Source organism: Cyanistes caeruleus, chromosome 3 (assembly GCF_971803275.1).
Source record: "Cyanistes caeruleus chromosome 3, bCyaCae1.hap1.1, whole genome shotgun sequence".
Lineage (NCBI taxonomy): Eukaryota > Metazoa > Chordata > Aves > Passeriformes > Paridae > Cyanistes > Cyanistes caeruleus.
Window position 1 is genome coordinate 20825229 of NC_141703.1, and position 27623 is coordinate 20852851.

Here is a 27623-nt window from a genome sequence, read left to right on the forward strand (position 1 = left end):
CTGCACATTGAAGCCACCACTAAAGACTACGTCAAAACTCACTGACGTAAGTCAGAATTGGGTTTGAAGAAAACCAGACACGAGGGAACTGAGAATGGAATGTGGGAGCATGTAAAATGCTACAGATAAAACACAAATTTCTGATTATTTGAAATTATGGTTTCAGCCAGGTACACTGGCACGAGCAATAATCTCAGCTGAATGTTTGTGATTAACCATGTGTTAAGATGCAGAGTGGAGGAGAGCCTTCATTTACTGTTTGTGCTTGCTCTGATACCTTGCTGTTCAAAGGAGACCTGTAGAATTTTTTTTTCCTTATGCAATAAAAGAACATTAACATCATACTTGTTTATATGAAGTTGAAATTGCTAAACAGTATTTTTACATTCTGACGGACTTAATTTTTAACTCATGTACTAGTTTTCAGTAGAGCAATGAAAACAGTTGTAGATGTTGAAATTATCAAGTAGGGGAAGCACACATCTGGGCATTTATGGCTTTATTGTCTCAAGTAACAGATACAATTTAAAAGCAGAGGTGCTTTTTCTAGTTCAGTGGAAAGTAGCAGCATAACTGAAACAAAGTGGTTAGCTGCTACTGATCTGTTATTGCAATCAGCTACTTCTGTCACATTTTATGTGAAGAAGAAAGGGGGATAAATTGAAACCAGCACATAAAATATTGTTTTAACATTGCTGCTGGCTAGGTTTGTAAATGGAAATAATAAATCCTAATACAGCTTTGAGAGTAATACTAAAGAATTCCCACTAGCTTATGTTATTTACCACTGTTCTAAAGTTTTATTTCTTTTATTTATGTCTCTTTTCAAAGGGGCTGGACCTGAGATGATGTTCAGTTAGCTAATCTTATGCTAGCAAATCTCAGTTTTAGCTAAATTTTACAGTAATAACAGATAAAAATATTATAAAATCAAGTAGTATTGCATGGTAATCTCTTGAAAGATAAATTTTCATAAAGTATTGAAATTAAATGGTATGAACTGATGGTTTTAAAATGCTCCTAAATAATTGCAAAGAAGTGGAAAGGAGTGAAAAAGAGTGGATATGTCTTTATTATCCCCATAGCTTCCTTGGAGTAGAAATTGTTAGCATTTCAGCTCATTTGAAAAAAAGATTTATACAAATCTTCTGAAGTTCAGATTAAGAATTGTGGTAAAAGCCAAAGCATTCTGTGGTTCTGACTATGGAGATGGTAGAAGTCACTTACAAAATGATGGAAGTTGGAAGGGATCTTTAAAGGTCATCTAGTCCATCTCTCCTGCCCTGGCATCTTCCATGAGATCATGTTGGTCATTGAACAGTTCCAGTGATGGAGCATCCACCACTTTTCTGGGCAACTTGTTTCAGTATCTCACCACCCTTATCATAAAAAGTTTCTTTCCTAAATCTTTTCTAAATCTATACCCTCTCAGTTTTCATCTGCTGCCCTTTGTTCAGTCACTACAGGCCTTGGTCTCTTTCTTGTAAGCCCCCTTTACATAATGAAGGGCTGCCATAAATTCTCTCTGGAGCATTCTCTTCTCCAGGCTGAACAACCACAAGTGTCTCTGCCTTTACTGAAAGGTGTTCTGGAATATCCTCAGATCATTTTGGTGGCCCTTCTCTGGACCTGCTCCCACAGGTCCTTGACTTTCTGGCCTGAGGATCCCAGAACTGTGTGCAGTTCTCCATGTGTGGCTCTTGAGAGCAGATCAGGAGGATGATCCCTTCCCTTGACCTGCTGGCCATGTCTTGGAAGCTTTTGTGAACATGTGATTACACATTTGTATGAAGACATGCAGAAACATGATCTTTTTAAACCTTCATGAAGAGATCCAGCTTCAAAGAATAGGCTTCATAATTGTGGTAGCAAATCACTGTATTCAAACTTACAAACTTTGGTGAGATCAGAGCACAATGCTGCAGTTTTGAAAAACTATTGCAGTTGATTCCATTACAACGATTCTAATGTATCTATTTCTCCTTCTGAATTGTACATTGACAGAATAATTTTTACTTTATCTGTGTGAGTTTTATACATAAAAGGTTATGTATTGTTGTGGTTAAGAGCCAGCTGGCAGCTAAGCTTGACATGCTTGCTTACTTGATCCGTGGGTGGGACTGGGGAGAGCATCAGAATAGTAAAGGTGGAAAAACCTCACGGGCTGTGATAAAGACAGTTTAATAATCAAAGCAAAAGCCATGCACAAAAGCAAAAGCAAAGCAAGGAGTTATTTCAGTGTTTCCCAGATGTTCAGTCATCCATTTTGTCATGCATAGTGGTGATTTGGGAAGACAAACAGCATCACTCCAAATATCCATCCCTTCCTCCTCCCCTTGGCATTATATGTTGAGTGTGATACTGCACTGTATGGAATATCCCTTTGATCAGTTGGGATCTTGGGATTATCTGTCACAGATGTGTCTGTTCCCGGCCCCTCATGCCCTGCTTGCCCTCCCTGCCTGGGTGAAGTGAGAGCAGAAAAGGCCTTGATTGTGTATGTAAGCACTGCTCAGCAGTAACCAGAACATCCCTGTGTCATCAACACTGCTTCCAGTACAAATCCAAAGCATAGACCATACTAGCTACTGTGAAGAAAATTATGCCAGATGAAACCAACGTATGTAGCATATGTATATTATTCCATTATTTAGATTCACTCTTTAATAAAAAAAGAAAAAAAAAAAAAGTAAAAAGTGAGGAAGAGAAAAAGGTATAGTGCTGCTATATTAGTACTTTGCATTCCGGCCTACCTGAATTCCTCCTCCTTGGTGTCCTGGGGTGACTTTATGATACTGGTATCCCCAGTCGTCTGGTTTATGTTATATATAAGTTCTGCACCTTTTAAGACTGGCTCTGAGAGTGAAGAGGGGGAAGAAGAAACACGCAATTTGTGTTGAAAGTAAACATCACTCCCACACATCCCGCTCCTGGACTGTGGTGTCTGCAGCACGGACAGACAGCGGGACAGAGCTTCTCTCTGGCTTTTAGTTAGTTTTAGCTAGCTGAGGCAGAGCAGTTCCTTGGACCTTTTTTCCTTTTTTTTCCTGGATCTGTTCAGACCTGCTCTGGACTGAACACCCAGCCAAACCCCGGGAGCTCCCGCCTGGGGCCCACCGGGGCCTGGGCCTCGGCACTGTCCAACACCAGAGGGACTGATAAGAACCTGAATGAGCCGAGCTATACCACATGAAAAGGACTTTTCTTCCTAGATTTGCCATCCCATCGAACAGCGAGAGGTTTTATTGTTTAATATTACTCAATTTCTGTTAAATAAACAGCTTTTTCCACTTATCTCCAAGGAATTTTTATTATTTTTTTTTCCCCCCCCCCCAAGACCAGTTGGGGGGAGGGATCATTTGAATTTTTTCCCTGGGGAAACCCTGATTTGGAGTTTTTTCTCCCAAATTTGACCTAAACTAGGACACTTGGAAACTGATTTCCAGATCTATAGTTGGTGCCAACAGTGATGGTATACTGCAGTCGCAGTCCCTGCGGGAATACCTTGCCTAATTTCTGTGGAAGGGTTTCCTTTTACTCCCTCATAGACTAACAATTGCAGTCCAATTCTGATCAATAAATTTACCAGAATCTTCATCCTTTCTGTTTCCAGAGTATGGACTTATATATGATGGATGAAGTACACACATATAATGTTCTAAAAGTGTGTCAGCTTAGGATGTATGGCAGAGTTTGTACTCCATTTCTCATGTTCAATTATTTAGGTGTTCCTAATATTGTTTCAGTCTTCCACTATGCAGAAAGGTGGTTATCTTTTTGTGGGGTTTTTTTTTTGTTTCATCTTTTTAACACCACAAATGTACACTTCCAAGCTGTGGGGTTTTCTTAACCAGGAAATACTGTTTCCAAAATTGACCCTTCAGAAACATCTCTAGAAGAAAACCAAGTTGCTGTTTGTCCCTGTGTCAGTTTCATACTTCTCTTTCACTTCTCATCTTATTTACTTTTCCTTTAGTTTAAATTATTATTTTGCATGTTTTACTGTACTGGTTGTTTTACTGCAGTCAGGATAAATCAGTTACATAATTTTCTTATCTCAGAAATGCACTTTATTATCAATATCTAAAATAAAACTGGCACAGGTGACTTTCAGGAGACTCATGTTGTATTTAATTGAATTTTCCATTTACTTAAAGGTTGTTTATTATCTTTGCTTGATAATTTATTTTAAGCATTATGCAATATTGAAATGCAACTAATGGACTTTTCATGAATCACTACTGATCTATATCAATTTCTTAAATGCAAGTGTTACCTTTTGTTTACTCCTCAGCAATTCTAGACAGCAAGTGTTTACAAAGATGGACTAAAAGATGACTTTGGTCAGTTTTCCACCAAATTTCCTAACTTTTTTACTTTCACTTTACACTTGTGTGAGCCTTTAGCACCACACAAGGGACTAGGAGTCAGGATTGGTATTTACTTTGTTTCACAACATCTTTGTCTAAGTAGAACTGGATGGTATATTCCATTTAAACATGTTAGGGTGAATATGTCTAGCATGAAAGAAATATTAATATTCATGTACATTTTCTGTCTTTCAGAACAATGGGTCACTTGCTTGGTGCCAGAATCATAAACAGTGTTCAAAGGTAAATCCTGTTTTTTCTTCTCTCATTTATGTTACCTATCTGCTTTCAGTCTCTTGCCTGTAGCCTAAGTGCTTTCCTTCTTAGCCTATTTTCAGAAGTGTCTGCATTTTATTTGGAAATCTCAAGCTGTAATAAAATATCAAAAATTAAAACCAAGTGATTTACTCTTTCAGGACAAAGGAACCATGTTGGAGGCGACACATCAAGCATAGTTAAACCAACATAATTCTGTCACTTAAGGAAGTTTACACTGGCTAGAAACTGATGTGTCATTTGTGGTTTTTTTCAGTATTTTTGGTCAGAAGAGAGTAAAACTGTCAATAACTTAAAAATCTTCCTCCAACAGCACCAGGGTGTTTCAACGTTCAACATTTCATTCAGTTTGGGTATTTAATTTTCATCTTGAGCCTGAGTTTCTTTGAAAGTATTCCTGACACAAATCCTGGTGGCTCTACTGATGCCCCTTTCCCATTCTAGCACTTAAACCCTGAAAGCCTAAAGGGTAGCTGAGCTAATTGTCAACTCATTCTCCTGTGCAAGGGTCTTCCTGTGATGCCTGGATGGAAGCAGCAATGATTGGTGAACTTGAGTGGGTCAAATGGAATTGCACATTTGCTACTGATTGTTGATAAACATTCATTGGGAATTTGCGTAAACATCCTAATAATGTATTTTTACAATAATTCAGGCCTTTTAACTTCAATAATTATTCTTTATTCATGAAGATTGTACTGAAAATGGAATTAGATTTAAGTAGCATTGTTCTGTATTGTTTCAAGAACGCAATTGATGTTAAATGCTGATGCTAACCCTTGATTTTAACACATGTTGATTTCTTGTATGCATTTAAAGAATCAGATTACACATTCACTGATCTGTCACATTCTGTTGACATAAAAGGGATTGGAAATGAGTCAGTTTTTTGACTGTTCTGTTGCAGGTAAATAAAACCAAGTTGATTGCTTTTATCCGTGTTAAAATCCAGTGTATAACACTGCCAATATAAAAAAATACTGAAACATTTCCTATTAGCTGTGCCACACTGCTAATGATTTCATTTCTGCAATAAAATCTTACCATTCTTAAAATTCTTCTTGAAAACCCCAAACAGAGGCACGAAGGACATATTTCATGATAACTGAATTGTCTTCACAGGAAAGCATGAGGGCCTTGTTCCACAGTGATCCTGATATATTTTTAAAAAAATTTAGTTGTGAAGGTCACTACTGTAAGTAATCTGAAAGGTTTTCCAATGTTTTGTGTCTGCTCAATCAAGAAGGAATCATACAAGAAAAGTAGTCCAGGTTTTAAAGCAGGGCAGAGGTTATAGGAATAACTCTCCAAGTCACTCCCAAGTTTATTGAATCCACATAAGGTGTATATAAACTGACATGAATTTTATCTTAAAATTGAATCAGTATCTTGAAACCAGTGTAAAAATGCTACGAATTAATATTATATTGTGTTAGAAAACAATGATAGTTTGAGTTTTAAATTACTTAACATGTGCTTTGCAGTCATGTTACCCTATGTTTTTCATTCTTTCTTGGGAAGGTAATACATTTTCCTTAAGAAAGTAGCTTTGCCATATTTAGAAAATAAATAAATATAAACTTGGCCAAATTGTTAGCAGACCTGAAGTTAAGCATAATGTTGTCTTTTCAAGATGGCTTTGAGTTTCTGTGTTTTGCAATGTGAAGTTCAACAGTCACGTTAGCTAACTGAGATTTTCAAAGTGATGCAGGGAATTCAGTTAACATTTTAAAAATACAAATTCCTTTCACTTCTTCTCAGCACCTTAGTGGAGGACATTTATATGAGTGTGACAGGTAGTGGAGGGTTCCACCAGGAATGGTGTGCTGCTCAACCTGACTACAACTACGTGGAAGGCCTTGTTGGGGATATAAAGGTTGCAGGCAGCCTTGGCTGCAGTGACCGTGAAATGTGGAATTCAGTATTTGGCAAGAAGGAGGCAGGGCAGGAATTAAGATAGTAAACATGAACTTGTGGGGAGGAAGCTTTAGCCTCTTTAGGGGTCTTCTTGGAAGAATCCAATGGGAACAGATGCTGTGGGGAAGAGGGGTTCAGGAGAGCTAGTTGATTTTAAAGGATCAGTTCTGCAAGGCTCAAGAGTGATGCATCCTGGTGAGCAAAAAATTGGGCAAAGTGGGGGAGAGACCTGTATGGATCAATAAAGAACTTGTGTCATTTCTCCAATGTAAGTAGGAAATACACAGGAGATGAAAGCAAGGCCCAACCACTTGGAATGAATATAGAGAGGTTGTCAGAGTGAACAGAAATGAGGCAAGGAAGGCCAAGACACATCTGGAATTAATGGAATGGGAACTGTGGTAACAGAGGACAAGGAGAAGGCAGAGTTGCTGAATTCCTTCCTTACATCAGTCTTCACTGACAAGACCAGCTTTCAGGAATCTCTGACACAGGAGACCTGGGTTAGGGAGTGTTGTAAGGAAACCTTTCCCTTGGTCAGGGAAGACACCTTGACATCCACAAGTCCATGGGCTCTGATGAGATGCACCCACAAGTACTGAGAGACCTGGTGAACACTATAAGTAGGCCAACCACGATCATATTTGAAAAGTTGTGGCAATCGGGGGAGGTGCCTGAGGACTGGAAGGAAATAAGTTTTACCCCAGCCTTCAGAAGAGGCAAGAAGGAAGACCTAGGGAACTTCCCAGCTAGTCAGCCTCACCTCAATCCCTGGAAAGGTGGTGAAGGCCATCTCTGTTAACATGGAAGACAAGTAGATTATCAGGAGTAGTCCTTGACCAACCTGATTGCCTTCTGCAGTGAAACAACGTACCTGGGTAGACGGGAAAATGCACTGGATATTGTCTACCTCAGTTTCAGCAAGGCTTTTGACACTTTTCTCTCAATGTCCTTGTAAACAAACTCAGGAATGGATGGATTGAGAACTGACTGGCAAATTGCAGAGGGATGTAATCAGTGGCACAGGGTCTGGCTAGGACCTGTCACTTTTGGTATCCCCTGGGGTTCCACACTTGGCCCTGTATTGTTTCTCTTGTTTATCAGTGACTTGGATGAGAGGGCAGATGCCTCCTCAAAAAGTTCAGTGACAACACAAAACCAAGAGGAGTAGCCGATACCCCTGAGTGCTGTGCAGCCTTTCAGAAAGACCTCAACAGGGTGGAAAGATGAGCAGGGAAGAATTGCATGAAATTCAACAAAGGCAAAGGAAGAGTCCTGCACCTGGGGAAGAACAATCCTCTGTACAGTGTGGGGGTTGACCTGTAAAGCAGCTCTGTGAGAATGACCTGGGGGTGATGGTGGTGGGACAACCATCTGTCCATGAGCCAGCCGTGTGTCCTGGTGGCCAAGAAGGCCAGTGGGATACTGGGGGGCATTAGGAAGAGCATTGCCAGCAGGGAGGTGATCCTGCCCCTCTGCTCAGCCCTGCTGAGGCACATCTGGAGTGCTGTGGGCAGTTCTGAGCTCCTCAGGAGGAGAGGGACACAGAGCTCCTGGAGCTGGTCCAGTGGACGGAAAAAAAGTGATTAAGAGACTGGAGCATTTCTCCTATGGGGAAAGGCTGAGGATGCTGTGATTGTTCGTCCTTGAAAAGCAGATGAGGTCCCCTGTCAGTTGTCTATCTGAAGGAAGGGTGTCAAGTGGATGTCAAGTGGCTCTTCTTAATGGTGCCAAGGGCAAGAGGCAGCGAGCAGAAACTGGTGGACGGGAAGTTCCATCTGAACGTGAGGAAGAATTTCCTGTGTGGGTGACTGAGCGCTGGAACAGATTGCCCAGAAAGGTTGTGGAGTCTCCCTCACTGAAGATACTGAAGAACCTTCTGAACTCAATCCTGTGCAGTGTGCTCTGGGATGACCCGTTGTGGAGGTTGGGGAACCGGCCAGTTCAGAAATTGTGGCTCTGCCCTGGAGAGCTTCTCCCTAGGTGAGACACTTTTATGTCATGCAGAGAAAAAGTGTCACTCCCAGAGGCCCTAGAGTTGAACATGTTAATTTGTTACACCCCATTGGTTTCCCTCCCTATCAATCCACCCTGATACATGTATCCAAGTTTCCCCTGCCCCTCTCCTTCTCTATAAATACCCAGGTTTTTCCCCTGTTGGAGGAGCTGCTGTCACTGGCTCCCTTCACTGAGGGCCCTGCTATAATAAAGGCTATTTCTCAGTGGAATGCCGTACAGCTCTCTAGTCTCTCTCTCTGCGTTGCCTGCACGCTGCCGCTGAGCTGAGATCACTCGCCGGGCAGAGGACGTGCCTGTGCCCCCGGGCAGTGCTTTTCAGGATGGTTTCTTCAGGGTAGTCGCAGCACCCCTGTCATCGACACCGCCGTGGCAACCCTACTGAAACAAGGAGGTTGGACTGGATGACCACTGTGGTCCCAGCCTTACCAATTCTGTGATTCTGTTAGATATCTCAGATGACTGTGAGCAGCAAAATATTCACCAATTTTTAAAAATCAAATTTAATTTAGTAAGATCTCTGCAGAAGTCTGTTTTTCAAGATCTGCAGAGGGTCTTGGTTAGGGCCCCCTCAGTCCTGCTCTGCCACTGATGATGATAATAAGCCGTACTGATGCCCAGGGGTCTGGTGACCTCTAGGGAGCACCACTGTATTGATGAGACTGGCCAACCAGTTTCTCTTCTACCAGAGTCCAACTACCAAATCAATCTCTGTAAATTAGAGAGGGGGATGTTGTGAGAGACTGTGTTAAAGGCCTGGTTAAACCAAGCCATGCCATGTGTCTCAAATCACCTCCCTATCCTCCATGTGCCTTAGCATAGCTTCTAGAGGGATCTGTTCCATGATTTCCCAGGCATGGAAATAAGGCTGACAGGTTAGTAGCTCCCATAGTCCTTCTATCTACCTCTTTCAAAAATGGGTGCAATGTTTCCCTTTTTCCATCCACCTGGATCTTCACCTGTCTACTGTGACTTTTCAAATATTATGGCAACTGCATCAGCCAATTCCCTCAAGTCTCTGAGATACACCTCATTAGGTGTCATAGACCATGCATGTTCCAGTTCCTCAGGTGGTTATGGGCCTGACTTTGGTTACAGGTGGAGCGACTTTGCTCCTCCAGTCCAGTCCCTCTCTTGCAGCCCATCTAGATGGGAGATGTGGGTAAAAAAAGGTTGCCTTTGAAGTCTGAGGGAAAACCTCAGCCTTCTTCCTAACCCTATTTGACCGTGTCCTTATATTCTTGCCAGGATAGGTGTCACTACTTCCACTGCCTGTGCGTTTCGTTCTTGTCCTTTAGCTTGACCAGAAGGTCTCCACACATCTATGCAGGTCTCTTGCCTTCCTTTCTTGATTTTTCACACTTGGGGATTGAGAGTTCTTGTCCTTTATGGAATGTGTCCTTAAAGATCTGCCAGCTCTTTTCTGGTCCCTTGCTGTTTGGAGCAGTTTCCCAGGGAGTCCTGTTGATTAACGTCTTGAAGAGCTGGAAGTTTACTTCCCTAACATTTAGGGTCCTGACTTTATTCTCAGCCTGACCCATATCCCTCAGGACTGTATACTTCACTAGTGCATGAACATTGTATCCCAGGCTGCCTCCAGCCATGATACCACTGGTTGAAGCATTACAATAACCATTAAATTTTCTGATCAACCTTTCCATAACTGCTATATGTGGATTTAAGAACTACTTGGTATGTGAAATACTATCAAAACCTGGCCTAAGAAAATAATACGCAAGGCTGAATCAAGTACTTGAAGGGTAACAATTTTGCAGTGAAGGTTTATTCTTTTTGTAAATGACAATAAACTGTTTTCTGCTGTATTTTGAATTCCTTCTCTGACTTGACCTTTGCTGTTGGATTTAACTTTCACGTCTTTTTACATAATTCCTGGGTTGGGGTTTTTTTTCCCCTCCTTAAGTTACCCTCTGAAAATTTTGATGTGGTATTTTGTCTCTTTCTCTCTCCGTTAGTGTCAGTATTCTGTTTGCCCATCTATCTGTTTCTTAAAAATCTATCAAAGAATCAGTGAAATGTTGAGGTTGGATGGAACCCCCTCTTATATCTTCTAATGAAGGGTCAGCTGAAGGGGGTTGCTCAGAACCACATCCAGTTGGATTTTGAGCATCTCCATACATAAAGACCACAATCTCTCTCAGCTGCCTATTTCAGTGTTTGACTACCTGCACAGTAAAAGAGTTTCTGTATTTCTTGTTTTTTGATTTGTGCCTGTGGCCTCTTGTTTAGTCCATAGGCATGACTGAGAAGAGCCTGGCTGCCTCTTTTTCATTGTGTCCCAATGGATATTTATAAACATAAGTAAGATCCCTCTGAACCTTTTCTCCAGGCTCATCAGTCCCAGATATCTGCACTTCTCTGTATATGGCAGATGCTTTAGCCCCTTAATGGAATTCTTGGCCCAATGTATTCTTCTTTTCCACTTATGCTTTCTAAGCCCCAAATGACTCATGTCTATTGCCATTTGAAAAGCTCCTGTCCTTAAAATCCCATTGCCTTCTAGTGGCCATTCTTGCTGAATTGTATGTAAATGCACAGCTTTTGCCGTTCCTGCTCCATTTTTCTAGTTTGTTTTTATGTCTGAGCTCCACAGTTCCAAGGCTGTTCTTCTCAAGTTCTTGGAATTGCTGAAGATATAACAGGTGCTTCCCTATAAAAACAACAGAGCTGATTGCTGCTGAGAGTAACATGAAAGGGCAGAGTCCTGCATTGATGCTGGCTTAGTGAAAAATGTATTTTAGCTCTAAGGGGGCGGGGGGGGGCAAGGGGGATGAAATGACTGGGAAAAGCATTTCAAGGGAATTTGTGAAGTAGACATAATTTAATTTTTTTTACAGCTCCTTACACCGGGTTTTCTTTTTGTAGAGAGCTGAAAGTCTAGAGACCAGCAGGCATAATTTAGAGCTGCATGTGCCGTGGCATTTACAAGGACTGGAGATAAATGGGGATCATCATAACACACTGTGAATTGCAATACAACTTTCTTGTTCCCAGTGGCCAAGGCAGTGGTCCCTGATTGATTGATTCTGTGAGAAGGCTGAAAGGCTATTTTTTAAATTTTCGGAACTGAGAGGAAAATGTGAAAATAAAGATAAACTATTTACAAATCTGCAGACATATAAACAGAGTATTTGACTATCTCCAGAAGACAGTTTACTTTCTTTTTAGAATAGTATACACTCCTGAACTCAGTATTCCAGCAATTGTTTCAGGCTTCCAGCTGAGCTCTTTCCAGAGATAATGCAGGTGGAAAGATGAGTTAATGGTTTAAACAATTAGAGATTTGATGCAGTCTTCCATCTGTCAAAGCCTACTGAAATGAAAGCTCACAGTTTTAATTTGTGCCTCCAGCATCTAACTCAGTCTGAAATGGTGTCAGTGATTTGCCCTGCCCACAGTAGTGTTATTCTTATGTTAAGCATTCTGTGCACACATGCTGAGAGACTTCTATCAAACATATTAGTGTGCATTTGAGAGATCATTAGCCTGAAGTAGCTGAAACATTCCAGGTTTCTTAGCCAGGAACCTCACATCTCTGCTGGAAAGTGTGTTGAGCCACTGTTATTTACACAATAAAGCTAAAGCAGGATAGGGATAGCTTTGTTAAGTTTAGCAGGAATAGTGGTACCATTTAAGTAGCACTCATGAAAGGGTGAGATAATGAATGTTTTGGTTTTTTTGTCTAAAAAAGATGGAATGAATAAAAATTTCTTTCTTGGTCTGCTAGACAGATATTGTTTTTCTTTCATCTAGTAAAAGCCAAGGTAAAACCATTGAATAGAACTGGAGTTCATATGACTTGATCAGATTATTGTTCTGCTAAATAGATAAAAAGTGATGAGCATATAAGAAGACAGATGTATACTTATTGTTTGTGTTCCTATGGATTATTTGATTTTTTTAATATTCATCTATAGAAAGGTACAGTGAACTGAGAGAACCATAGTGGTTAGATGATTAAAGGTATACTGGCTAATAGGGTGACTGAAGTTTTTGGATATTTGTGTTTGGGGAAGTAGAAGAATGAGCTTTGTGATTCAGTGTTTATATGAAAGCATTAGTGTATAAGTGTGTTGTGATTACAGGAATCCCTTTGTTCCTAAGGGCCTTAAGAACTGACAAATAAACAGAATTAAAATCCAAACAATATTTGCAGTACTCTGTAATACTTTGATCTATTGCTCTATATTTATAAATACAGAGTTTTATTTTTTGGGGTATTGAAAAAACAGTTTTGTTAGAACATGAAATAAGTGAACATGAAGTAAGTTCATATTCTTTTCAGTTGCTCTGTTGCATCATGTCAGTCATCCTTCCAGTCTAATTCTTGTGTAACCAGCTAGATTTCTCAACAGATTAGTAAACCTGTAGGTCTGAAATTACCTACTGCTAGAAAAATAAACTTACTTCAGCCCTATTACTTATTTTTGTGGGATCCTGTGCAACCTAAAGGATATGTCCTTTTCAAGCACTAGTATTGGCTTCTCACCTCTTGCTGCTTACTGTTTCGGTCACCTTAAATTTTTTTGCCTTGGAAGAACAGACCTCAGGACTTTATGGAAGGTGTTTTGCTTGGCCTTCACTCTGAATGTTGCTGCTGATACCTTTTCATTGCTAGTAAAAATAGTTAGAATCAAGTTACTTTGTTTTTCCCTCGTTAAAAGATTACCACGACCTCCAGTGCCCTTATGAGGCGTAGGAAAAGATCAGATAGGTTTTATGTCCCTGTAGCCCAGGTTTTTGTTAATGTGGAATTCTGCTGAGGTTCTTATTGAGCCTCAGCATGACTTTTCAGATAGAAAAGTCTGATTCTTTTGGAGCTTGCTCTTTTGGTCAGTTGTTCAGTTTTAAGGAGGTAATCAAGTCTGATTTCTGTGCTGTTTGAAGTTTGAACTCCTGAATGCTGAGCAAACTGAGCCAATGTTGAGTGTAACCAGCTGAGGATTAAGTAACGCTCCTTCACAAAGGAAGGACACAAAATTGTCATTAATGACTGAATTGTGCCAACACTGGCTTTGAGGGCAATAGCGTAGCAGTCTCAACTCTGTTCTCTGAAAAGCAAGTGCTGGCTTTAGACTTTAAATCTGCATGCGCTGTGGTATATAGAGACATACGCTACTGCTAAAGGGAGAAATGTGTGTGTGGGGATGCTCACATATAAACACAACAGATATTATTGAAGCTGGCATGCTGAAGCACTAAATGCTTCTTTAACTTGGCTTTATCTGCTTCAGTGAACACTCTTCAAAATCCAAGGATATTCAGACTGCACAATCCTTTATTTAGAGGTATTTGAGCACAAAAAGAATCCCTTCCTAGAAACTTTGGAAATACCAGCGCAGCTATGCAGTCTAATCAACGGTAAATTTTTGTCATCTAAAAAGCAGTTGATTAAGTAACATCTAGAAGAGGGAGATTACCATTGGAGCAACACTGGTCAGACAGTAAAGACAGATGCTACTACAGAGACTAAGGAGAATTAGCAGTAAATCTTGTTGAAAACAAGCAACAGATTTATCTTTTTAAATCTTCAGTTTTACCAGGTCTCTCACCACTCAGTTTGCTCAAAGCTTGTACATATTTTTTCCTCATTTTTCAATAACTTTGCATGCTATATGCAGAGAGAAATATGTGACATGAAAGTGTATTTGAGATTTTGATTTCCCAAATACAGTCTGTCTTAGTTCCCAAAGCTCAGCTGCCTGAATTACTATCAGGAAATTTTAATAGCTCAAGTAAGTAATAGAATCTGTACAAAATTTATAAATTTGCAGTCAAGATGAGAATTTTATCTTATTACATTACATTTCATTAACCTAATTAATTTGTAGTGCAAAACAGGCTCTAATAGTCTGTTAAAATGTATGGTCCTTTTCTCCTCTTGTGGGAGACAATTGCAGAGTTAGGTCAAATACAGCTCTAGTTAAGTGACAAAGACAAAATGTACTTGCATTGACCTTTAATGTAGTAATAAAATACATTCAAGCCACTGGAAGGGGACATATGTCTGTATCTTGACTGTGACTTTTAAAAAGAGTTTTGCTTGACTAGACCCAAGGCATTATTCAAAATCCACTGAAGTAAGGAACAATGAATTTCAACAAGCTTTATACCCATCAATAAGTTAAGATTGTGCTTTTTCAAGTGACCTCCCTTGGAGTTTCTCCATTACTCTAATATTGAAGGAGATACAAAAGTGTGCTTAGGTAGATGGAGTTACTGTGCTGAGAGGGAGGCAACTGTCTTTGAGGCAGACAGGCAGGGATGCAAGTGCCCTTTTCTCACACATTCACTGAAGTGTAAGGAAAGCATTAAGCTGGAAGTGAGAGCTATGACTGTTTTCTACTTTTGAGTGCCTGCAAAGAATTGGAAAGCTGTCTGAGCACAGAAGCATGGCCTGTCCTTAAACAGAAATTGCAGGTTTTATTTTGTATCATTGTGATATTTATTCAGACACTAAAGAGTTAATTGCTGTTTAGCAGTGACTGTATATTAGAATAACTCTCTATGCACAACAGACAAAAATGCTTTTGAAAGGGTGCAGTGTTAAAGAGCGGGTTTTGTGCTATGAATTTTAAGTAGATCTCCTTATTGAGTTTCCTTAAAAAGTTCTTCTTAAAGTCAGTTTGGGATATAGTCTCAGGTTAATAAGTCAGAAAGGTAACTGATTCTGACAGTTCTTCCATAATATTCACATCTACTACATGGATTACAAGCATACATTCTGATCTTAGTCATATCAAATATTTTTAGCTGTTTCAATGGTCTGAGGAATTTAGGTGCATAGTGGAAGCATATACTGTACAGATAGAAGTCCCAGTATTGAGACAGTGACAGAAATATATTTGGGCCTTTTTTCTGATACCATAAACTTTCTGAAGACTGCAGTGTTTCTAAAGCCTACTTCCTGCAGTCTAATTTCCGATTGGTTTGCATCCTCATTTTAAACCGGTGAACCATTACTTGGGGTGTAAAGAGAAAGGGAAATTCATAGCCATATTTACTGAATGTTGACATGTGCATTTAATCCATATGGAAGATGTGAAGTAGTATTTTGGGTTCATGTACAATGTAAGGAGTTGCCTGTGCAGCAATGCCAGCAGTATCCACTACACTGAAACGAAAGAAGACATGGATAACAGTTCAGCCTTGTTCTGTTTTGATGCTGGTGTAGGTGTGTACAGAATAGATTTCTTGTTTCAGGTAGGTGTTTTTAGCTGATGTATTTAGAAATTAAAGGATTGCTGTAATTAAATCTGTAAAGGAATTTTTTTACTTTGGAGTATGGACCAGAAGACTGAGTTATGAACAAGGATCTTTTCTCCAATATATCTAATATTCTATTTACTTTAAGTTGTAAAACCTGTAAGTTCAAACAAACATCAGAGTTTGCAGCCTCTTGACTTTGAATAAAGAGTACAGTTGACTATATTTATTTTTCTCGTAGACATGATCCAAACGTTCTATCCATAATCCATTAAATTTCAATATCCACAATAAGTCAGAGTATGAACAGGAAAAGAAAACTGAGTTACAGCACTTGGGCTTTGATCTGCACCCTCCAAAAATAGTAGAAATTTTCCAGAGCTAGGAATGAAGAATGAAATTTTAAAGTGGTTTCATATTCAGAACAAAATATTTTCTTTTTTTTTGTTTATGTGAAACACTTGGCTGCATTGTTACTCACTGAACTTTGAGCACCTTCAGGAGGGAAATAATAATTTTGTTTTACATAAATGTGACCACTCTGTTAACCCTAATAAACAAGAAAATATTGGTTAAACAGTAGTTACCACTTTATATTATTTTTTCAACTTTTGTCTACTTAAATTGGGCTTTAGCATCGCATGGGTTCTCATGTATTGCTTTTCCTAAATATGGCATTCTTTCAGTTTGGCATGAGAACACAATGCAGAGCACCAAGTACCTCCCTGGCCTGGTCCATGCAGTTTATTGGGTGGATATTAAATAAGCTTGCTTGCAGGAATGCTCATGGGAGGTATGGTCAGACCCAGCAGGCAGAGCTCAGTCTGGCTACACTTGTTAACTTTTCTTTGGTTCTGAACCATATTGTTGAGTTACAGCTGAGTGTATCATTATTCACTCATCAGGAGGCAAGTCTAAAGCTCCTAATGGGCCAGGAGCAAGGGAGGAATTGCACTTTTTTGGGGGAGATTTTTGGAATGTTGGGATTTATTATCTGTAAAGAAGCACTGAGATAAAAGAGGTGATGACTAACTATTTAAATCAATGAGGACAATACCAAACCTGGAAGATCACTGGCTTAGCAAATATTTCTTAAAGAAACATTGTTTTTTCAGAGAAACTCTCCAGCATCATTCCACTGGTGATTTATTCTGCTCATGTATGTGTTCTATTTTCCTTTCCTGTTTATTGTTGAAGGTGTCTGCATGGCAGAAGTATTATGTTTCTTTAGAGCTCTGCTGTTCCTGCTGTATAATTTCCTCATCTAAAGTCATGTTTCACTTTGTGTCAAATACAACTCCTATGATAATTGTAATCTATGTTTTTAGTAGGGCCATGATACAGAAAATAATCCCCTTTTAATTGCTTATTTTCTTCAAAAGATTAATTAAATCTTCCTGTTTCATAACTGAATATTTTAAAATTAATCTATACTTAAATAACACATTTGAATAACAAATGAATGTTTTTTAAAACACAGTTTTTTAGTTGGTATCTTTCTTGCCTTATTTTTTCCTTTTAATTTCTACCCCTCCCATTAAATAAACTGAAACCAGCAAAACTGAATTGGTGCAGTTTTATTGTGGAAATACATTTTTTTGTTAAATAATAGTAGTGGTGCAAAAAATCACAACATGTACTTCATATAAAGTAATATCCTTCTGTAGGGGAAGTCATCAGATTTTCATGTTTTCTATGTTTAATAGGTGTTTGAAAGTATTGCAGATTGAAGACTTTAATTCCTTGAATGGCAAGTAAGTAGGTCATCATCATCTTCAGGGAAAGGCTTATTTGTTCCCATTATTTCTGGGGTCCAACATTATGGAAATTTACTTTATGATATACTTGAAAGTAGTTATTGTATATGGGTGTATCTGTAGGCAATACTTTAAAGATTTTTATCTTGACAAGTAAACAGCAAAATAGATTTGCAAACACTATTCATATACATAAACATTTTTAATCACTAATAGGGGAAGATTGAATTAATTAGAAATACAGCTTTTCTTCTCTCTTTTTACTGATTCTGTGGGAGAAAGATTGTCAGATGTAATACTGATTTAAAAGGGTTAGTGACTTGGATGGTGCACTTAATGGCTATTTAAACTTCTGCTTTTGGCAGATTAAATAACAGTGTTAAAAGACATTCATGGTACTCTATTAAAAAAAAAGGGCACAGCAGAGTGGTGAAAGAGCAATGAGCAGGCAGCATAGTAGTGTAGGCAGATCCCATACTTAGATCTTCACCAACAAATGTTGGGATCATTCCTGCCCTGCCGGCAGGATCCTAGTGGAGCCTTTTTGCACCTCTGCCAACTGCCTACCACACCTTCTACTTCTTAGAGAAAGGAGTTGCGGTTTTAATTGTCTAGGTCTTACTAAAAAAAAAAAAAAAAAAAGTTGGTCACCATGGAATTGAAGAAAGAAAGTGCCATATTGTAATAATTTGAAAGTTTTTTACCCCCACAGCTGTCAGTTTTCTGGGTAGGTCAGTGCAATTCAAACAATTGCATGTGTGGCAAGCATGTTTTATGTTTGCACAGAAACTTGCTTGGTTGATTAGTTAGACTGGGATGACATTTTAAGTGTATTACAGTTTGGTTTTTTGGATTTTTTTCCTGGAAAAAGGCCGAAAAACTTAAATATAGTTGTACTTTTTTTTTTAGTCTTTTCAAATAGTGAATTTAAGGAAAAGCTCTTCAGTGTGTTTTATTATGCTGTCATGGAAAGCTAGTGCATTTTTTCTTTATTGCTAACATTTGTTGGGTGATGACAGGTTATCAAACAGTACAGAGCTGTTTAACACCTTGGAAGAAGACAATAAAGAAACTGGTGACACTTGCTTAACAAGAAGCACAGTGTGTTTTGGGAAATCTGTCAGTGAGAAGACAGGCCTGTAAAGATGTCAGGCCTATTTTGACCTTCCCGCCCCTTGTTTGTATTCTACTGTTTCAGCTTTGCAAATGACTCCACATTTGGTACTTGAATTGAAAGTAGGCATCACATAACAAGGAAAGGACATAAATAAGTTGCAGAAATGTATTGTGAAATGGAAAATATTGATACTTAGAAAACGATTGTGCATTTTGTTCATGGCTCCATAATACAATTAATGGAAATAAAAATACTTTTTAAATTTAAACTAATTATATATGTAGTTATTTTGGGGTGGTCTGTCAAAGTGATAGATATTGCATTAAATCCAGCTACTACTGAAGCATGGTACTGTGTGCCTACAGTAATCTGAGCTCTTCTGTAATGATGTATGACATTCACTTTGCATGCTCAGTGCTATATTTTATCCAGCATTTGGATAGCATGATATTCTGACCTTGTCTGATTGGTGATCTCATTTTCTGTGAATTTTGCAAGAACAGTAAACAAAGCCTTGAAGAATTGTCAAGCTGACAAGTTATGTTGCTCTGTATCTTTTCAAGACAAAGCCACAGATATTTATGTGTCTTGACACCTTTGTCTCTTGTATTAAGAAAGCTTTAACTAACTTCTCCTTGGTTCTATAGTCCACCATCTAAAAATGCCACATCTTGTAAAGCTTTTAAGGAGAGACCTCAGAGAGATGGAATAAGTTAGGAAAAAAACAGCAGCAGCTCAATTGTGGAAGGAATTCCAAGGCTAACAGGAGTGTCTCATAAGAAGAGTATTTGAAATATTTAAATGACCCTTCTATATTAAAATTTATAAATAGCTATGTGTAAATATGTTTTACAAATATGTTGAGTAGGAGAATAGTTTTTTGCATTAATTCCACAGCCATTTACAAATGTCAGTGGTTGCAGGAATGCTGAAATGGTTTTGTTTTGTTGTGTTTTCCTTTCACTTTCCTCTCTCAATCACTCAAGAAACCTATAAAAGATAAAAGTTCTGCTCTGTTGAAAACATTTGGGGATTTTGCATCTGGAAAATTTGAACCTAAATCTGTAGGTAACTTACTTTCAGTTGAATACTGAGCTTGTTTTATTTGCATTATTTAAATTATTTGTTTGAAAGACAAATTACTGGATCTAGAATTACATCTGGATAATGCAGTTGTACTTTAATTGCTTAAAATGGCTTTTGTAACTATTTTTGCTTTTAATGGGAAGTTGCTATTGACAATACACATCTTCAGCAGGTATTTATAAACAACAAGAACTTCAAAAGGGAGGGAAGTATATGGCTAAGTGGCAGTCAAAATAGAAAGTGGGATTTACAGCATACTTCTACTTGGATTTGGGCATAGGGTCTCTAATTTATTTATAACAAAGTTAAATCATCTTCTAGTTGAGCAGTTAAATACTGAGGACATCTCTTTTTGGAGTTGTCCTGTGCTTCAGCCAATTGACAGAAGATAAGCTTCTGTACCCATCCCTCCCAGCACTTTCAAAGCGCAGTGGAGCTTATTATAAATGAATGACTCATACACAGGGTGGAACAAATGCACCATTGGTAGCCTACAGAGATAATAACACTGACCTCCGGTCATTTTACAAGGGAACTCTCTCGTGTAGGTCGGCTTCCCACTGCTTTAAACCCAACCTAAATAGACTATTCACAGGCAGCTGGATTGACAGATTAGAGATTTATATGCACAAGTGTAGGCATTAGCAGCATGGTCCCTGAACATCGGGACATGAGAAGTAGCTGAAATATCCAACCACTAAAAGCAGAGGGGCATTTTTCTGTAAAGAAGTAGGTTTGTAAACTTTCTTCAGACTTAGTGAAATATGGGTGGTAGGGCAGTCATAAAAGTCCAAGCTTGCAGTCTCTGTTTATGCAGGACTTCCAATAATATGTAATTGTTTGGAAAAAAGGCTTACAATAGCACTGTCACTTCACAGGAAACATTGGAATAGGTGAAAAGAAGACCTAATTTAAGGTTCTAAGTCAAAATATGCTCTATTTGCTTTCTCCTCTTCCTATGTATACACAAAGTGAATAAGCAGAAATAATTTTGTAAAAGTATGAAGGTCAACATTTGTCAAATTATACCAGTTTTAGGAGGAGCTTGTGGTACTGAATTTCAGCTTGAGAATACAAATGTGATAATTTGTACTAACTCAGATTTTTATACAAGGTACGATATAGGCGTGTCAAATATCTTCATCTTTCAACTGTGTTAATGCTCATGAAATACAACTTGTCAGTAGAACTCATCCACCCAGAGTGTACTAGAAATTTAGTTTGTGTCTTTCTGCAGAAGAAGATGTGTTCTATTGCCTGATCTTAACAAAAGGTTATATTGAAAGGAATGATTTCAAAGCAGATGGCAAATTACTGAAAAGACATTTTTATTGTACAATAGCATGCTCCCACAAAGAAAAACAAGGGGTGAGGGAGACACAACACTGCTTCCCTCCAACATTTCCTAACACTAATTTAAGGAAAAATGCATTAAGTGACAACCTTCAGTGTATTTATTCTTTTCATTTCTTTAAAAGGATGAGGATCTTAACGGGTTCTTTTTTTTTGCTTGGGCCTTTCAGTAGAGAACATTAGGACATGGAATTGGATCTCCCCAAAAAAAGTTTGTTTTTTAAAATGATTATTGCTATATTCTAGCTGCAGAATATGTGGCAAATACATTAATGATACTTGATTTATAGAGACACAGATTATTAAAATGTTCAGAAATCTGTTTGAAAGAAAATTGTGAAACAAATGAGAGTTTCAGTCCAAGTGTAGATAAACCAGCCTGACCCCTTAGTCTTTATGTGGAATATCAGAATTTTCAGATATTCCTAGATCTGATAATGTAATGATAAGGAAAATCTATCATAATGTTACATGTTTTCAAGATGCTAATTATTTAAATCTATTTTGATACCATAGTTCCTGCATTTTACTGAAAGCAGTGAAACTTCCCCTGCTTTTTTCACAAGTTTCTATGTTCTGAACTTGCTCATTTAATGCCTGAGGTTTGTAATGCAGGCTGCAGATTGTCAGTGCAGTATTCAAATATATATTTTTATTTGAAAGTAAGTAACTTCTATTCTTACTGAAGCAAGTGAATTGATATTGGCAGTGGCATTCAATTGCCTGGCCCAGGAGGCTTTTCTTGAGACCTGAATCCAGAGGCCTTTACTTGGTCCCACCTCCCAGGAAACAAATCCAGCACAGCAGTTTTCTGGGTCTTCACTTGCTTTGTATCCAGGAAAAAATTTGGTGAAACTCAAGAACCTGTAGTCATTCAAAGGCTTCCTCCAGAAATTACGTATTTCAAATTGAAGATTTTGCAAGTGGGCTTCAAACTTGCGATTTTTCTATTTGGAAGTTGCAGGCTACAGCTGCAATAATACATACATTATACATACATTTTCATTATTTGTGACTGGTTTATGGTGGATGTTTTTACTAAATATCAGTTTTTATACAGAATTCATATTTAAAGTCTGGTTGTCTTCTCCCATATCTGAGCTTTTAAAAAATAATGTAAATTTGAAATGGTGTCTGGCAGAGAAAGAATATTTTCCCTTTTATTTCTGCTGTGTTATCTATGTGAACAAGTATCTACCTAAGTAGAAATGCACAATTCTCAAAGATGCTAATCTCTCCTGCTTTCTGATTTCCACTTGCTTAAATTCTAATTTTAAAGGGCTGTATGTTTGGAGAATCTTTTGATTCTTCAAGTATGTGGATTAGTCTTAACCTTTGTCATGACTTTGCTAGCTTTTACAAGCCTTTGCCTTTGATCATTAGAGTTACTGTGAAGAGGAAGAAAAGAAGCACAAACATTTGGCATTTTGAACTTGCAGATGTCCTACACATCATCTCAACTCATCTTTCAGCTTCCATCCTGTAGTGTCACTTCCCTGAAAAAGTTCAATTGCCTTTCCCTGAGTTCAGTATTTCATTCAGATAAGTAGAGGCATCCTTCCCCCCACCCCAGAAGGGAAGAATTTTTATTTGAAAACTGTGAGTTTTAGTTGGTTCTAAGTGCAGATTTAAATTTTTCTCTCTGTATCTGTTCTTAATTTTGATGCCTCACAAAATGCTGCTTTTATACAAGGAGGGAGGACAGCTTATGGCACACTGAGAAAATTGTGGTCTTATGCAGTCATTGAAATTTGTTTGGGACTTCTGCCTCTCTGAGCTTCTGAAATGAGTAAAACGAGCTGCTCATCTTGGTAAATACATTAGTTCCTGTGAGTTTTTTGTCTGCTTGTTTCTTTAGCATTACACAATATTTTAAAACTATTTTTTTGCTTGCAGTCCAGTTGGCGAGTCATCCTGATTTTCATTTTTGGTTTAGAGTATTTTTATAGAGTATGGTCACTTGAGCGTATGTTCAAAATGGCCATATTTGCTCTTGAACGTAACCAGGCTTCCAAAATAATGGCAACCATCAGGATATTCTGAGAGAAAACTTTCTTTAAAAGAGATTGTGCAGTGAGAGGTTGCAGTGAAAAGCTAGAAATCTGTTAAATCTGTAACAATCCATCTTAGATTTCTCCACTTGGGCCCCAGTTTAGAGATAGTTGTATGTGCTTTCTCTATGGTGTTCTTCAGGTAAAAATCCATTCTCCAGGGAAGTCAGTTTAATTTTCTCTGAAAGTGTTGTTGTGGTCACAGCACTGAAGTTCATTGAAGTTTCAGGACCACCTTTGCAGATAGTGTAATTCTGAAGCTAAACAGCAGTGCTCTACTTGGAGTAGTTCTTGCTACTTCAGGATTTGCTTTTCCTTGTTGATGCAGAAATACTTATAAAGGATTACAGCTTAAGCTCCTAGAACCTATAGGGTGCTATTTGCACGAATGTCTAGATAAAATGTCTATACACGTATGAACTCTATCTTACTAATGAATTATGTCTGTCTGTAATACTAGAATGACTATTGTTTATTTTATAAAGAGCAACATGTTGTTGCTATTTATAAAATAGGTTAAATATCTGTTAGTGACTGATATATCTAGTTAGGCAGAATTACAAGAAAAAAATTACTAAATGCCTAATATTTCTTTATTTTTTTGTCCAGTAGCTAATTAATGTCTAAAATTGCATCCTCAAGTAGTGCCCATTCCAGGTGTACCCACACGGAAACATTCCCACATCATGGCCTTGGTCAACCCTTAAAACACAGAAGTTAGGTATTTTTCATAATTTAAATTATCTCTAGTGTTACTTTTGTTCTGATGCTTCTGTTCTGTGGTGAAACAGACACTCTGTGAAGACTGAGCACATCTGTAATTGTAGTTACCTTTTTTATGTATAGTGCTGTAGTCTTTTGTTGATTAATTTTTATTTGCATGGGAAACAAGGGAATTACCTCTTATGGAGCTTTTGTGCCTCTAGCTATATAGGATTCTAATACAATCAAAGAATGAGCCTGCTCTGTAGTATAAAAGCATATACAATAGCAACACTCCTTTCTGTATGGAGCAACTTGCTCTAGTGGACTCTGCTTTGAGCAGAGGGAGTTGGACTAGATGCTCTCCAGAGATCATTTCCAGCTCTAACTATTCCATGATATAGCTATAGGTATCATCTTGAAGCACTATACAAATTAGAAAGCAGACCCTCTGATAGTTTATAATACATGCTTACTTGGACAACACATTTCTTACCAGCCAGATTAAGGGATTTAAGAGGAAAGATTGAAAAGAGAAGTTATGAAATGTGAAACACAAAAGGAAGAGTAGGCAGATACTCTCTTTATTATCCAACATAAAAATGTCTATTTGCTTTGAAATGCAGATTTTGTTTAAAAGAAGAAAAATAAGAGAAGCAGCATTTAATTCATATTCAGGTTGATGTGAATATTTTAAAGGAACTGATAAAACACCTTGGAGGAGGGGTATGTGCTAATTTTAGGTTTACACAGGCTGTTTTTTGAGCTGCGAGAAAGTGTCATTTAAATTTTAGCAGTCTACATCACTGAGGAGTACTGCAGGTATGACTGATAGTTATGTGGTCACTTGATAATTGCAAGTGACTTTACTCACAGGAGACACTGCTCACACTTCTGGAATTCACAGTTGTAAGAGGAATACAGAAAAAAATACAAATTACTCTAAGTTGTGATATGACCATATTGTTATTACATAGAGTTATGCCAATGTTAATTTGCACACTAGCTATGCTGCTAAGTGGTGTCCTTGTTTTTTTGATTTATGTTCACACTTAACTGCTTGTGAGAGGCTGCCTTAAGTCCGTGGATGAGAAGTAAATCAATCACTTTTTCTCCTCTCCTTTGAAACTTGTAGTTTACCTTCAACCTGTGCTTTTACCATTCTTCTAGTTCAGTTGGCTGGGCTTTCTCACAGTGAGCAATCACTTGGCAATTGTTCAGAGTTCAGGTCAGTGCAGTGTTAAGGTAAATTCTCCTCCTAGCACAATACATACCTTTCCTTCAAACCGTAATACAGATTCTGGTTTGTGCACTGTGCTTTCTGGGATTCTTACAGCGCCACTGAAGAGGTTATTGTCCCCCACCTGTTTATCATTTCTTCCCCCTCTGCACTGTCCCCATGATTACTGCTTCTCCACTCTGATGCTCCAGTGAGCACATCCTAACCTCTTTCAGTCAAACAAAGGGGCAAATTTACAGTTTTTGATAAGCAGCCTAATTTTGACTGGAAAAAGTCAAAAGACCCACCTGCCTGAGGAAATCTCAGGGTACAGTATTCTGTCCTGCAGAGAGCACAGCAGAAGACAGAAGGGATATGGGGATCACCACAGCAAAATCTGAATGTAGTACTTTAGGCTTGGGGATATCTGTGCTGTCACACAGGGATAGAAGATTATTTTAAATGGTGAGTTGCTTATAGGTGACTGTAACTCATGTAGGAGTACGGTTCTTTTGATTTACCTGCAGTTGAGAAATGCCCATTCTTATTGCTGATGAACTTTAAGTTGTCTTGGCAAGTTCTGTGCTCTCTGTATTCTTTGACTTCAGTGGATCTGTAAAATGGATTAATATATACCTCCCATGGACTTTCTTGGAAATATATAGATATCACTTGGTTTAACCAAATACATAGATATCACCAGGTCTGCTGTTGAACTGAAAAATAATTCTATCATATACATTTGACATTACGTAGGTTTATCTAAGAATTGAAATTTGTCATGAGGCAAAAGCTGTGATGATGCTTGAAATTAAGGTTAATACTGGTATTCTGCAGCTGTCTTTGTAGAATGAAGTATTTCAGTGAACATAGGAAGCTTATACTGTCCAGTGTCTTTGTTAGGAGTCTGCACCAGCTCAAGTCTGGTGTGAATTTACGTAGATCAGCAATGAGAGACAGGAAAGAAAATATGAGTACACAACATTTTAACAGAATAACAGCCACACTGGTGGAAGGGAGGCTTGATTTCTTGTCAAGTGCTAGTCCTAGTTTTATATTGCTTTTTGTTTTTTCCCAAGTAAGAATAAAACTGGAAAGTTATTTTTAGGCTACACATGCAGGTATGTAGGGTGCTGGTCACTAGTGGATAATACCACTGAATTCTAGAATCATTTCTCATGGCATCTGGTCTACTACAAGTAAGAAAGAAAGAGTAGCAAATAACACAACAACAAGGACTCATTATGGTCTTTACCAAGAAAATAATGAACGTTTTTCACAGTTTCTTCTAATTATATCTGTGTTTACGTTTTATTGTGCTAAGTAGGAAAATGATTACACTATGGTAGTTTAAATGACTTTCCCAAAGTGGAAGCTTTACTGGCATATATATGGGCTATTCAATGTGTTATATTATTATATAACAATATATAATACAATAATATTATGTAATATACAATATATAACAATTCTATATAACTATATAATACTTATTAGATTAATATTTATAAAATATTTAATTATTATATAATTATATAATATTAGAATATATATTAGAATATGTTCCATTTAGCTAGATTTGCATTTTGGATTAATTCTGGATTTTTCCCTTCTTTTGGATGATAACCTAACACCATGATGAACTAATAGGAGTGAAAAAATTCTTCCGTAGTTTGTTTTTCTATTTCCAGCACTACTGCTAGATAGATAAAGAGCTTGATTCTTCTTATATATCTTCAACTGCTCTAATAGATTGTATTAAATTAATATCCTCTTAATAATACTTGATAAGTTAATTTTGATTAAAAATATATACCTGTCTGTTGTGAACACTGACTTTGTTGGTTGTAGTAAACTCCTACGTGGCTAACAATAGACAATGAACTTCTTGCAGGTTATGGGTGTAATGTCTTTTGATAACAGTTGGCATAATGGAGCAAGAAGATGACTTGTAGATTGGTGGCCTACGTAGTATTTTTTCTACTTGCATCTCTGTATAAGTCCTTGCTATCCTGACTGAAGCAGTCACGTGCTGCTGTGTAAATCATCTCAGTCTTTTTAGTGATGGTGGTTAAAGTTGATGGTTGAGATGTGAAATGTTTTGAAAGTATAGTGTTTATTTCCTATATTGTGACCCAGAATTTAAAAGGGACAGTAATCTGGTTCTTAGGAAATCGAATGCTTTACTTCTCTTCCCTGTGAAACTAAAACTTCTACTCTATTTTATGTTGTTCTTCTGTATTTTTTAGCTTCAGTAAAAAACTGGCTTACATTTTCATATTTAAATCAGCTCTAAGAGACTAAAGAGGTACAGAGTGAGTCTGAGACAAATCTAATTTAGAGTTCAGATTGAATAATTTAATACTGAAGCATCCTGTATGTCAGCTGAGTGTGGGAAACAATCATAGCTAACTTTTTTGAATATGCAAGGTTGGGGGATGAAGGAAGCATTTGGATAAACCTATAATGATCATACTTGTAATTTTCTTTGAAAGAAAAATAGGTCTGGCTTGGCTGGATATTATTTAAGCTGTT

At 37.9% G+C, this 27623-nt stretch overlaps 1 protein-coding gene across 2 annotated transcripts in view; it reads left to right on the forward strand.

Annotated features, from left to right (window-relative positions):
- Positions 1-27623, forward strand: part of ANOS1 (anosmin 1) — a 129567-nt gene that overhangs the window by 20242 nt on the left and 81702 nt on the right. Inside the window, exons 1-2 of one of the 2 annotated variants that reach the window (XM_086880146.1) lie at positions 2408-2620; positions 4566-4613. In XM_086880146.1, coding sequence (XP_086736272.1) covers positions 2603-2620; positions 4566-4613 — 66 coding nt within the window. In that variant the 5' untranslated portion in view covers positions 2408-2602. Of the gene's footprint in view, positions 1-2407; positions 2621-4565; positions 4614-27623 lie in introns of those variants that run through there. The other variant, XM_086880145.1, reaches the window with a different exon arrangement.